Here is a 13,936-nt window from a genome sequence, read left to right as displayed (position 1 = left end):
TGCAGTTGAAGCCAAAGCCTCTTGCATCCTTTAACATCCTGAGCCCAGCTGGGTAATTGGCCTTGGAGCTGATCATGCCTCTTTGTTGTGTCGGTCCCCTCTCGCTGCCTCTGGTCTTATTTTGATGCTCCGTTCTCTAGGGGCCCGTCCAGAACGCCTTCCTGTGTTTGATGAGGAGTGCTGGCAGCTGATGGAAGCCTGTTGGGATGGTGACCCCTCTCAGAGACCTCTCTTGGGCATTGTCCAGCCCATGCTCCAGGGCATCATGGACCGGCTATGCAAGTCACATTCTGAGAGGCCAAACAGAGGACTCGATGATTCTACTTGACAGCAGAGACCTTTCTCTTTCAGTCTTTTTTTTTTTTTCCCTTCCCCTCACCTTTTGGCTATGGGAAGAATTTGACATTTATTCGTTACAGAGCGCTCCCGAGGGGACTGATGCTTGCTGGAAAACTTGAGACCCTCCCAGGCAGAGATGACTCCCAGATAGTGAAGAGTCGGATGGCTATTTAAGCACATCCGGCAGTCCCCTGTGCCCAGGCTATTTCTTTAGCCAAAAAAAAATCAGTATAAATCTCTTCTGTATGAAATTTCAAGAAAAGTCGTACACAGTTCCCTTTTCCAGACTGTCTTTTAGCTCCAGCTATAATCAGGACTCTGTGCTTCCATTGTGGAGCCCACATTCCCAACATTCTTTAAAGCCTTAGTAGTCCGTACTCCTGTTTACACATGGGAGGTTAGGTTTTTCTCTACCCAGAGGCGCTTTTCAGTTTATCCCCTGTGGCCTAGTTTCTCAGACATTAGTTTCCTAGCAGATGCCCCATATCGTTTGCCTGAGTAGGAAGAAGCAAGGGAGGGGCTAATGCTTAGTAAGGAGATAAGTGGTTACAGTTCCTTTTTTAAAAAGTATTCCAAGAAAAGGTGCAAAATATTCCTGAAAGTCTCCAGGCCAGCCAAAGTTCAGATGTAGATATTTGGAAGTGTTATTTAAACACTCAGCAGGCTGAGTACGGGAATACATATGTGTAACATGTGTGTATACTTTGCTTTTGTTTAATAACAGTATCCACTAATTTTGGGTTCTTTGTTCCTTGGCACCCATTATTTAAGTGATGGAATGCCATGAAATGTACTGTATTGTATATTACTTGGGAAGACACTAGATATTCAAAGAAGTCTGGAAGGACTTGGGCTGTAGAGGGCTCCACAAGACCAAAGTCTTGAAGATTTTACCTCCTAGTTTTGGTTGTCTGTGCTCCCACGTGATGAGGTGAGATTGTGGCTGGGGGAGGAGGAAGGATGGGGAGAAGAATTACCCTTGCTATGTTCCCTCCTTCTTACCGCCTGAATTAGGGAAATTCACCTCAGCCTGAAAATGATCACCTGGCCACTTTTAACGCGCTTGAAGTCTGGTCACTTCTGTTGCTTCAGAACTGACTGAGGAGCCTTCCTGCCAAGCAGTCAGGAGACACAGTGGGGCCTGGGGCTGCAGAGTAGCTGCTGTGGCCAGGGGAGCTGGCAGCAAGGTTGGTCTGGGCAGACTGGGGGATGCACGTTGGGGTGGAGTTCCCTAGACATGCCCTCGCTCCCTGGGTCCTCTGCAGAGAGGGGCTCATTGAGCAAAAGCCTTTCGCTTCTCTGGAAAGGAGGGCTGTGCTGGTTCTTCTCAGACCAAAGAAGTCATTTGTGACTCGGTCAGTTTTAAAGGGACAGAGCCTGGGCAGCAGCTTCTCCTAATTTTTAACACTAAAAGAAGAGAGTGAAAGGGAAGGCTGTATTACTGCCACAGATAGAAACACGGACTGTGTGACTCTCAGCTCCTACCTGTCAGCTCTCCATTGCATTTTTTTTTAATTTTTGCATTTTTGCTTGAGCTGCCAAAGAGGCATTGAGAAGGTTTTTCCCTGGTGAGAGAAGTGGTTTGGGCAGCAGGGCTGCGAAGCGATACCCGCACTGAGTGACACTTTATTTTTGGCTCATTGTTTAGCACTGAGAAGCCAAGGGTTGCTGACTGTAGTAGCACTTTGGGGGATAGACTCCCCCCGGCCTTGCTTTGGAGAGAAGGCATGCGTGGTATTCCATCTGACTAGTTAGGAAGTTCATACTGCATCAGAGTGGGATAAATAACCCTCCAAGAGTCCACTGCCAAAAGAGTAGTTGCTTTCTTTGAGTTTTCAAAGCTTGATTTTTGGATTTGCTGGACCAAATAACCCACTTTTTCTTTAAAAGAAAAAAAGAGGGTTTATCCTTCCAAATATGAGGGTGGGGTGGGTTAGGGCTAGTGTGATGTTTAAGTGGGTTAGGTGCGAGTAACTTTGAGAAACTTGTATGACAAACTCCCTTGGGGATTTTAAATAGCACTACTGTTCTTAAAAGTGTTTTATTTTTAACTTTATTGCTTTGTTAACATCCAGTCCAGCTGAGCTGATGGAAAACAGGCTGTGTGTGAACACTTGACATTGGAAACCAGTCTGGATAGCTTGTTGTCTTTTGTCTTTAGGTAATGTTTTTGTTTGTTTGTTTTAAAGGACTAATGTTTATTATTACAGTGTTAAATAAAAGTGTAATATCCTAAGTATGTAGAATAAAAGTGCAATAACGAGAAAATTACTTGGGCACAAACTCCAGTTCTTACACCCTCTCCCTTCCTGTGCTCCCCGTCTCTATACATAATATTCTTACAGCAGGACAGTGTTAACTGTGTATGTTTTTAAGCCATGCAACTATGGGTTAAGTCTTCACTTAGTGTAATTTTGAATGGCTGGACTTGGTTTTATAGAGTGTACTTCTGTGATGCACACACACCAGATGTGCTGTATAATAAAGATCGCATTAACATTTTAGGTTTACCTCTATTTGGCTTCTGTTTTCCCTTCCCTCGCTATATCTACTAGATGCTCCCCATTCCATTTCCACTGGGCTCCTAGAGGTCTTTCAGTTTGTTGTAAAGATTGGCCGAACATGTCACTCTTCCGGGTCACTCCCAGTCTCTGGGCACCTGACGTAACCACCAAACATGTCACTCTTCCGCATGGGTCACCCCCAGTCTCTGGGCACCTGACGTGATCAGAGGGTGGGCCCGGGGAGCGGAGGTAGGACAGCAGAGGAGAAGGGGAAAGTGCAGAGAGAGCAGTTGACTTTTCAGAGCCTCTTCTGGGTTCACACCCTTTGCACCAGCCTCTCTTCAGCAGGAACTCGCAACATTCTAAACTCATGCACAAGCTTGGCTACTCTTGATTACACTCTGAGACATTTGCGGCATGGAATACAAATATGGGCCTATCTGCATTTGGAATATTTGAACTTTTTAGGCTCAAGCTGCTCTTCAGATTTGCTTTCTTGGCAGTGCCTAATGGATACCATCATAGGCCTCTACCAGCAGAGCAGCAATATCTGTAATGACCAGGGGCTGTCAGCATGGAGCGTGCCTTCTCCCAGGGACAGGTGTGTGTTCTGTTTTGGATTACAACATTAGACTCCATAGCTGCTTCGCTTTTTGCTGTAACTGCTTGTGATTTGTTGTTGTTTAGTCACTAAGTGATGTCCAACTCTTTGCAACCCCAAGAACTGCAACATGCAATGCTCCTCTGTCCTCCACTATCTCCTGGAGTTTGCTCAAATTCATGTCAAGTCGGTGATGCTATCCAACTATCTCACCCTCTGCTCCCCCCTTTGCCTTTTCCTTCAATCTTTCCCAGCATCAGGGTCTTTTCCAGCGAGTTGGCTTTTCGCATCAGGTGGCCAAAGTATTACAGCTTCAGCTTCAGCATCACTTCTTGCAATCAGGGTTGATCTCCTTTAGGATTGACTTGTTTGCTCTGCTTGCTGTCCATGGGACTCTCAAGAGTCTTCTCCAGCATCACAATTCAAAAACTTCAATGCTTCGGCACTCAGCCTTCTTTATGGTCCAACTCTTATATTCATACATGACTACTGGAAAAACCATAGCTTTGACTCTGCAAACCTTTATTGGCAAGGTGATGTCTCTGCTTTTTAATACACTGCCTAGGTTTGTCACAGCTTTACTTCCCAGAAGCAAGCGTCTTTTAATTTCATGGCTGCAGTCACCATCTGCAGTGATTTTGTAGCCCAAGAAAATGAAGTCTGTCACTGTTTCCATTGTTTCCCCATCTATTTGCCAGGAAGTGATGGAACTGAATGTCATGATCTTAGTTTTTTGAATGTCCAATTTTAAACCAGCTTTTTTACTCCCCTCTTTCACCCTTACTAGGAGGCTCTTTAGCTCTTCTTCACTTTCTGCCATTAGAGTGTTACCATCTGCATGTCTGAGGTGGTGGTTATTTCTCCCAGCAATCTTGATCCCAGCGTGTGACTCACCCAGCCGGCGTTTTGAATGATGTGCTGCACAGATAAGTTACATAAGCAGGTGACAATGTACAGCTTTGTCATACTCCTTTCCCAGTTTTTAACTAGTCGGTTGTACCATGTCTCATTCTAACTGTTGCTTCTTGAACTGCAAACAGATTTCTCAGGAGACGGTAAGGTGGTCTGGTACTCCCATCTCTCTGAATATTCCACAGTTTGTTGTGATCCACACAGTCAAAGGCTTTAGCATAGTCAGTGATGCTGAAGCAGATGCTTTTTGGGAATTCCCTTCTTTTTCCATGATCCAGCAGATGTTGGGAATTTTATTTCTGGTTCTTCTACCTCTTCGAAACCCAGCTTATACATCTGGAAGTTCTTGGTTCACGTACTGCTGAAGCCTAGCTAGAAGGATTTTAAGCATAAATTTACTAGCATGTGAAATGAACACAATTGTACAATAGTTTGAACATTCTTTGGCATTGCTCTTCTTTGGGACTGGAATGAAAACTGACCTTTTCCAATCCTGTGGCCCCTGCTGAGTTTTCCAAATTTGCTGACATATTGAGTGCAGCACTTTCACAGCATCATCTTTGAGGATTTTTTTTTTTTTTTTAATCTTTGAGGATTTTAAATAGCTCATCTGGCATTCTGACACCTCCACTAGCTTTGTTCGTAGTGATGCTTCCTAAGGCCCACTTGACCTCATGCTCCAGGATGCCCAACTCTAGGTGAATGACCTAGACCTTTTTTGTACAGTTCTTCTGTGTATTCTTGTCACCTTTTCTTGATCTGTTCTGCTTCTATTAGGTCCTTACTGTTTCTGTCCTTTATCATGCTCATCCTTGCATGAAATGTTCCCTTAATATCTCCCAATTTTCTTGGAGAGATCTCTAGTCTTTCCCATTCTATTGTTTTCCTGTTTTTTTGCATTGCTCCTTTAGGAAAACCTTATCTCTCCTTGCTCTTCTCTGGAACTCTGCATTCAGTTGGGTATATCTTTCCCTTTCTCCCATGCCTTTTGCTTCTCTTCTTTCCTCAGCTATTTACAAAGCTTCCTCAGACAACCACTTTGCCTTTTTGCATTTATTTTTCTTTGAGATGATTCTGGACCATAACATTGCCTCCTGTACAATGTTATGAACCTCTGTCCATAGTTCTTCAGGCACTCTGTCTACCAGATCTAATCCCTTGAATCTATTCATCATCTCCGCTGTATAATCATAAGGAATTTTATTTAGGTCATACCTGAATGGCCTAATGGTTTTCCTTACTTTCTTCACTTTAAGCCTGAATTTTTCAATAAGGATCTCATGATCTGAGCCACAGTCAGCTCCAGGTCTTGTTTTTGCTGATGATATAGAGCTTCTCCATCTTCAACTGCAAAAAACGTAATCAACGTAATTTCAGATTGACCATCTGGTGATGTCCATGTGTAGCGTCATCTCTTAAGTTGTTGGAAAAGGGTATTTGCTATGACCAGCATGTTCTGTTGACAAAACTCTGTTAGCCTTTGCTCTGCTTCATTTTTCTGTACTTCAACATCAAACTTGCTTGTTATTCTGGGTATCTCTTGGCTTCCTACTTTTGCATTCCAATCCAGTATAATGAAAAGAACATCTTTTTTTGGTGTGTGTTCTACAAGTTCATGTAGGTCTTCATAGAACTGGTCAACTTCAGCTTTTTTGGCGTGACTGGTTGGGGCATAGACTTGGATTACTGTGATGTTGAATGGTTTGCCTTAGAAATGAGGTCATTCTGTCATTTTTGACGTTGCACCCAAGTATGTATTTTGGACTCTTGTTAACTGTGAAGGCTACTTCATTTCTTCTAAGGGATTCTTGCCCACAGTAGTAGATATGATGATCATCTGAATTAAGTTTGACCATCCTGTCCATTTTAGTTCACTGATTCCTAAGATGTCAGTGTTCAATCTTGCCTTCTCCTGTTTAATCATGTCCAATTCATGGACCTAAAGTTTCAGGTTCCTATGCAATATTGGAAGGAGGTTTATAGATTGGAGCCTGAGCATGGAGTGGAAATAGCCAGGTTTCTGGGAAGTTCATTTTTCAACCTCTGGGCTTGCTTTCATTGTAAGAAGACCTCCTTGGTTTTTATTTCCTTTCTTCCTATTTCCTTGTTTTCTTAGCAAGTCTTCTCAATGAGATTAACCATAAAATACTCAAGCATCCAGCAATGTACTATACCAGAGGCTTTTAAAAAAATCAAAGTGTAGTTGATTGACAATGTTGCATTAGTTTCTGGTGTTTAGAAGTATTTCAGTTATACATACGCATATTCTTTTTTATATTCTTTTCCATTATAGTTGATTACAAGAGATGGGATATAGGGGACTTCACTGGTGGTCCAGTGGCGAAGGCTCCATGCTCCCCATGCCAGTGGCCTGGGTCTGATTGCTGCTCAGGGAGCTCAGATCTGGCATCCTGAAACTAAAGACCCTGCACACCACAGCAAAGACAAAATCCTGTGCTTCCAGTAAGACCAGCATAGCAAATTAGTGAATAAGTAAAAAAATAGTTTCAAAAGATATTAAATATAGCTCCCTACATTATACAGTAGGACCTTGTTTACCTATTTTATATACAGTAGTTTGTATCTGCTCAGATGGGCTTCAAAATCACTGTGGATGGTGACTGCAGCCACGAAATTAAAAGACATTTGCTTCTTGGAAGAAAAGCTATGACAAACCTAGATAGTGTATTAAAAGGCAGAGACATCATTTTGCCAACAAAGGTCTATATAGTCAAAGCTATAGTTTTTCCAGTAAGTCATGTATAGATGTGAAAGTTGAGCCATAAAGAAGGCCTAGCATCAAAGAATTGATGCTTTTGAACCGTGGTGTTGGAGAAGGCTCTTGAGAGTCCCTTGGACTGCAAGGAAATCAAACCAGTCAACCCTAAAGGAAATCAACCCTGAATATTCAATGGAAGGACTGATGCTGAAGCTGAGGCTCCAGTTCTTTGGCCACCTGATGGTAAAGAGCCATCTCATTGGAAAAGACCCTGATGCTGGGAAAGACTGAAGGCAAAAGGAGAAGAGGGCGGCAGATGACGAGAAGGTTCCAAGCTGACATGTGGAGAAATGATGCAGTTAGTCTGAGGCATTCTACTGAGCAGGATGCTTACAGTTTTTAAAAATTATTATTTGATGCCTGCAAAAAATCATATTTACAAACATCCTTGTAAATTTGTGGACCAGAACATTTCCATGGTCTTGAGGCCCCTCTGGGCTCTTCCAGTGGCCAGTCCTGATTATGCATATCATTCACTTGCTTTAAAAAAATTTTTTCCCAGATACACCCTGAATAATACATAACTTGGTTTTACATGTTCTTTAGCTTTACAAAAATGGTATTACCTGTTTCTAACCTTCTGTAACTTTTTATTTTCACTCTCAAGTCTCTGATTTTATCCAAGCTAATTTGTTGTCACTGTAGTACATATGTTTTTACTGCAGTATATTATTCTGATGTGCACATGTATTGCAGTTGAGCTATTTGCTTTTTCTCAGAGAACCAACTTTTGGTTTGGTTGTTTCCCCATTGTACCTGTTTTCTGTTTCGTTAATTTCTGCTCGTCTTAATTGTCTTCTTTGTTCTCCTTTTTAGGGTTTTTCTATTATCCATCCCCCCATCTTCTTAAGTTGGATGCTTAGCTTATGAATTTTCAACCTTTCTTCTTTTCTAATGTAAGCATTTATGTTCAGAATTGCCCTTTAAATACAAACTATTGCTGTATCCCATACATTTTAATCTGTAACATTTTTGTCATCATTCAGTTTTAACTGGTTTCTAATTGCCATTGTGATTTCTTCTTTGCCCCAAGTTTTACAGAGGCATGTTTTTAAAATTCTGACTATGAGGATAAATTCCTTCTTTGTTAATGATTTATAGTAATTACATTGTAGGCAGAGAGCATGGCCATACGATGCCAGTTTTTATCGGTATTTTTGTTACTTCTCAGTGACCTGCTGATGGCGGCCGTTCCCCTCTGAGACTACACAGCCCGAGGGTACTGCTGCCCCGTGTTTGTTCATGTCGGGCATGGCAGGGATCGCGCTGAGTGCTTCCTCACCCTCCAAATCCACTCTTCCCTCTCCCCCAAGCTCTGTGGGCCACCTTTTTCTCTGGGGTCTCCCACTGGGTTCAGCCATACCAGCGGGAGTTTGAAGGGTGGCAGGGGAGAGGTTGGGGATTTTTCACCCTAGCTCACTTCCAGCTGGTCTGGGTTAGCAAAGGCTGTCCACTTCCCGAGAGTCATAGCTCCTGTGTGAGGGCTCTCGTCTGGAGCTACAGCTCTGGCAGTGTAGCTTCCACTAGGCACGCTTCCTGTTTCCCCATCCAGCTAGGAGCTTCCCACTGCTGTTAATCTTCGGATGCTTTGCTAATTTCCCCAAATCCTGCTTACACCTTTTAAATAACCTCTTCATTAAACTTCTTCAGTTTCCCTTTTTGAGTATGCCATCTCTTTCCTGACAGCATCATGACTGATTAGTAGCATAATGAATATTTGCTGAATAAATTATGTAAAAACATGCACAAATTTGCACAATGCAAGAGAGAACTTGGTTTGGGTAAGAGAGGTGATCCCTGAGCAGTAGCCCAGGAGGCTTTACCCCATTTAAGCCCCTCTCTTACAGTAGAGGACGCTGCAATCCCAAGAGGAAAGGGTGCCACACAGCTCGTTAGAGACCAATACAAGACTAACACCCATGTCCCTGACCCCCAGGCCAGTTTTCCTTTCTTAATTATTCCCAGTGGCCCTCTGAGCTGAAAGGAGGCTGGGAGATGGGCTCCTTCATCTCTTCTAGCCATGCGGTCTGGCATAACCCCACGTATGGGACCCCCATCCAATGTCTGGTACTAAGCAGGTGTCTGTGGTATGTGATATCATCAACCCCATGGGCCTGGGATGCTAGGATGTGAGTATAACTTAAGAAAAAGCTTTCCGATCCAGATGCTGAGACGAGGGTTGCAGGCCAGGGCAGGTAAGGATGGAGGCAGCCTAAGGACATCATCAAGCACTCACGAACTGTGGGTTGGGGAGTGAGGCACCAGCTGGGCCGGGGTTTCCCTGAGGGGTAACTTCTCCCCTCCCCAGACAGGGGAGGAGGACCTCTGGGTGGACAACACTGCAAGCTAGATCCAGAAGAACCAGTGACAGCAGGAAGAGCAGGACCTGGCAGAGCAGAGAAGGGCAGCTGGAGAAGGTATCCATTTGTCTTCGGTGGGCCTGGCAAGCTAGGCAAGGCTGGAGGCCATCTCAGAAGGTAAAGCTGACCCAAGGAGCTGGAAGATTTTTGCCATTTGTTACTTTCAGTTGTCAGCTGTTGGCTCCAGGTCCTGGACTTCTTGAGCTTATTATATTCAGGAGAACTCTGCGTGTCGTCTTGGTGTGTGTGGTCCTAACAGATGTTTCTGAGTAATGCAGAAGGACCTATCAGTCATAGATAGGCCCTGCTTGATGGGCCAAGCCGCTGGATGAGAGGGACAAAGATTTTCTTGGCAGCTTCCCAACAGAGGAAAAGTGGGCAGAGGCTAGGGGGATGCTGTCCCTGGTGCTGGAATGCTGGGGGGAAGAGATTGGGATAGCCATGAACCGGGTCAAGCCCGTGACTGCCTTCCCTCCCTCGTGAACCTGTACTATTTCCAGACTTGCAGGGCCTGATCGCGGAACCTACCAGTATGTCCTTTGAAAACAGGAGCCTGATCCTCCTGCTCAAGGACAAGGTGGGGGGAGGGGGGCCTGGTGTAGCGCTGTAATTAAGCGGAAAGCCTGAGTGGTCACTACCTCTTTCCCTTCTCTAGACTGTGAAGCTGGTGGGCAGAAAGGGCAGACCACCAACACCAGGGAAAATGAGAGCATGGGTGACCGAGCTCTGACACTGTAGGCAGGGGTGGGCAGGTGGGCAGGGAGCTCAAGCCAGTCACCCTCAGCAGGCCCAGTGGGATGGTAAGGCACAGGCTTTCTGAGAGATGCTCTGCCCTGTCTCAACCTCCCTGGGCACACACAAGGAACTCGAGCAAGAGGACCACACTAAAAAAAAAAAAGAAAAAAGAGGACCGCACTCTCCACAGGTCCAGGCCAAGTAGCCCACTTGCCCCAGCGTGTCCTCAAGTATCTTACCGTCCAGAAAACGTGCACTTCCTGGTGAGGAGTGCACAGCAGCTCGCCCACATCCTGGAATTGGGAGGATATACCCATCTTCTTGGGGCTTCCCAGGTGGCGCTAGTGGTAAAGAACCCGCTTGCCAATGTAGAAGACATAAGAGACATGGGTTTGATCCCTGAGTTGGGAAGATCCCCTGGAGGAGAGAATGGCAACCCACTCCAGTATTCTTTCCTGGAGAATCCCCATGGACAGAGGAGCCTGGCGGGCTACAGTCCATAGGGCCACACAGAGTCAGACTTAACTGAAGCGACCTAGCACGCATGCATGCACCCATCTCCTCAGGGTGAAGTGCCATTCAGCTGAAAGAGGTGCAGTGTCGTCACAGTGCTGGGGGCACGGTGGAGTCAGCTGCAGCCCCTTTTTGTCTCTAGTTTATAGAAGAGCATGGCTTTGGGGCTGGACACGCCAAATTCAGACTCTGCCCCTTAGCCAGTCCATGTAGCTGGTCATTTCCCTTCTGAGAGCCTTAGCAGCTCGTGTGAAAACAGTGATGTCAGTTATTTTCATCATGTTTGCAGAGTTATTGTAAAGTTGTGAGCACTGGTGATATAATACATGAAGAGTTGTTTTGTGTGTGTGTGTGTGTGTGTGTAGGGAATATATTTATATAAATATATAGAGAAAAAGCCAGAGAGAGATCAAGCAAACCTGTAGCCGGCCCTGCTCACCTTTTTTTTTACCCTCCTCATCTTTTCTTTCTTCACTCTTTTCTCTCTGGTCTCTTCTCTCCTTCTACTTCAAGTGATCCTTCAAGAAGCCAAAGTAGGAGAAGAAAAATCACCAGGAGAAGGAAAAGTGATCTAGACTGACAACCTGCTACCTTTTGATGACTACAGTCAAGGAGGGGTTGGCTCCAAGGAGCAGAAGCCGCTGTGATGAAAGTGGGCCTGCTACAGAAAGAACTATTCAGTGACACTTGTTAAAGATCTTATTCTGGACCACTGTGATAGGCCCAGGGACCACCGCAGTGGAATCTTTACAGTAGGGGAGAGAGGTCAGGTTCAGCTCCATATACAGCATGGCCAAGTGGGAGCACAGTCATGGGGCCAAGTGGGAGCACAGCCATGGGGCCAAGTGGGAGCACAGCCATGGGGCCAAGTGGGCGTCAGTGGGCGGAAAATTAACCAACAGGAAACGAGGTGAGAGGAATCCTGGCTAAACTGACCCAACAGGGCTCTTGCTGAAGACAAAGCCAAGGTGATCAGACATCGCCTGGGGGGTGAGGAACCTGATCAGATGTCAAGGGTGATCAGATATCGAGAATGGAGATTCTGGTTCAACTAACTCAGCAGGGTTCTTGTTAAAACTAGATTTTACAAGGAAGTGCACAGATGAGCCTAGGAAAAGGTACAGGACCTGCCTGACTATTGTTTGATCAAGCAGAGAATCTTTGTCAGGCCCCATTCAGGTAGATTTGAGGACTATCTGTTAAGGGGTGGCAGCTTTCCTGGGGAGGTCTCTGTCCCTCACCCTGAGGCTGGGGACGTCGGTGAGTTCTTTGGGCTAAAGAGAAGTCCCCATGAGGGAGAAAAGGAGCCTCCTCCTCAGCTCTGCCTTCCTCCCATCAGAAGTTTGCTTCACAGAGACCATGAACATCTGAAAAAGGGAAGCAGGGCTGGAAGAAACCAGTGAGGGCAGCTGAAGAGATGGGAGGAGGGCGCTGAGGGCAGTGTGTGTAGGAGGGGTGTTAACAGGCATTGCTGCTGCCCCCTAAATCCTGTGTGGAGACCCTGGAGCAAATCTTCCCACTTCAACATAGCTGAAGAGGAGCCAGAGCTGCAGGGACTGTTGGAAAAGGCCTGCAGGCTACAGCAGCTGCTGCAGCTCAGAGACAATGGTAAGAAGGTGAGGAAGTGTCTCATGGCTGGATACTGTGCTGGACAAGGGTTGGAACACTGATGGCTAGAAACTTTGTTCCAAAGCGTATCTGCAATCTCCACAATATACAAACAGTTCATGCAGCTCAAAAAACAAAACAAAAAGCAATCAAAAAATGGGCAGAAGATCTAAATAGACATTTTTTCAAAGAAGACATACAGATGGCCAAGAGGCACATGAAAAGATGCTCAACATCACTAATTATTAGAGAAATGCAAATCAATACTATAATAAGGTACCACCTCACACCAGTCAGAATGGCCACCATCAAAAAGTCCACAAACAGTAAGTGCTAGAGAGGGTACAGAAAAAAGAGAACCCTCTTACATTGTTGGAGGGAATGTAAATTGGTACAGTCACTTTGGAAAATAGTATGGAGGTTCCTTAAAAAACTAAAAATAGAACTATTATATAATCCAGCAATCCTACTCTTGGACATATACACAGAGAAAACCATTATTCCAAAAAATACATGTACCCCAATGTTCATTGCAGCAGTATATACAATAGCCAGGACATGGAAGCAACCTAGGTGTCCATCGACAGATGAACAGATAAAGAAGACTCAGTCCATATATACAGTGGACTCAGCATTGTGCCATTTGCAGAGACATGGATGGGCCTAGAAACTGTCATACATAGTGAGATGAGTCAGAGAAACAAACATCACATATTAACACATGTGGAATCTAGAAAAATGGTACTGATGAACCTATTTGCAGAGCAAAAATAGAGACACAGATGTAGAGAATGCATGTAAAGACACCAAGGGGGAAGTGGGGGAGGGATACACTGGGAGGCTGGGACTGATATATATACACTACCACATAGAGCAGATAACTCGCAAGAACTTACTGTATAGCACAGGGCTTCCCTCGTGGCCCAGTGGTAAAGAATCCTCCTGCCAATGCAGGAGACGTGGGACCGACCCCTGGCTGGGGAAGATTCCGAGGAAGGAAATGGCAACCCACTCCAGTGTTCTTGCCTGGGAAATCCCATGGACCGAGGAGCCCGGCAGGCTACAGTCCACGGGGTTGCAAGAGTTGGACACGACTTAGTGACTAAACAACAACAACTGTGTAGCACAGGGAAAAGAAAAAAAGGTACCAAAAAAGTGTATCTGTGGCAACTGTCAGTATTTGTGCCCACATAGGGCTCATTTGTAGTTTGGATTATTTTTCATTGATTTTATTGATGTCTTGTGGCTTTTGTTTTCTTCATATCACCATAGCAACAGATTTCTAGGTTTCTATGGCATCTTCACAGTTGAAGTCTTAATGTGACCTCTGCTCCCTCCCCCTCTCTTCCTCCCCTCCCTCTTTCTCTCCCTCTCTCCATCCAACCCCACCTCTTTTCTTTCCTTCCTTCTTTCTTTTCTCCTATATTAGTGAGTTGTTGCTACTGTCAGGCCCTGTTCTTGATGCTGGGGGATACAATGGTGAATAAGAAAGTCTCTCTTGGAACTGATTTTCCAATGGCAGTTGATATAAAATAACATATAAAAACATAAGAGCATAACTTAATGCCAGAAAGAGGTAAGTGCG

General features: G+C 44.9%; 1 protein-coding gene across 4 annotated transcripts in view; it reads left to right on the top strand.

The window, feature by feature from the left end:
* DSTYK (dual serine/threonine and tyrosine protein kinase) overlaps positions 1–2,841 on the top strand; it is a 50,663-nt gene extending 47,822 nt beyond the window's left edge. For all 4 annotated transcript variants that reach the window (XM_065938239.1, XM_065938237.1, XM_065938241.1 and 1 more), the window contains one exon: positions 141–2,841. In XM_065938239.1, the coding sequence (XP_065794311.1) occupies positions 141–328 (188 nt within the window). In that variant the 3' untranslated portion in view covers positions 329–2,841. The remainder of the gene's footprint in view (positions 1–140) is intronic.
* The last annotated feature ends 11,095 nt before the right edge of the window (positions 2,842–13,936 follow it).

Source organism: Muntiacus reevesi, chromosome 5, assembly GCF_963930625.1.
Source record: "Muntiacus reevesi chromosome 5, mMunRee1.1, whole genome shotgun sequence".
In the NCBI taxonomy this organism is placed as follows: Eukaryota; Metazoa; Chordata; class Mammalia; order Artiodactyla; family Cervidae; genus Muntiacus; species Muntiacus reevesi.
Note: the sequence above shows the minus strand (reverse complement) of the source record. Positions and strands in the feature narration are given on the sequence as shown.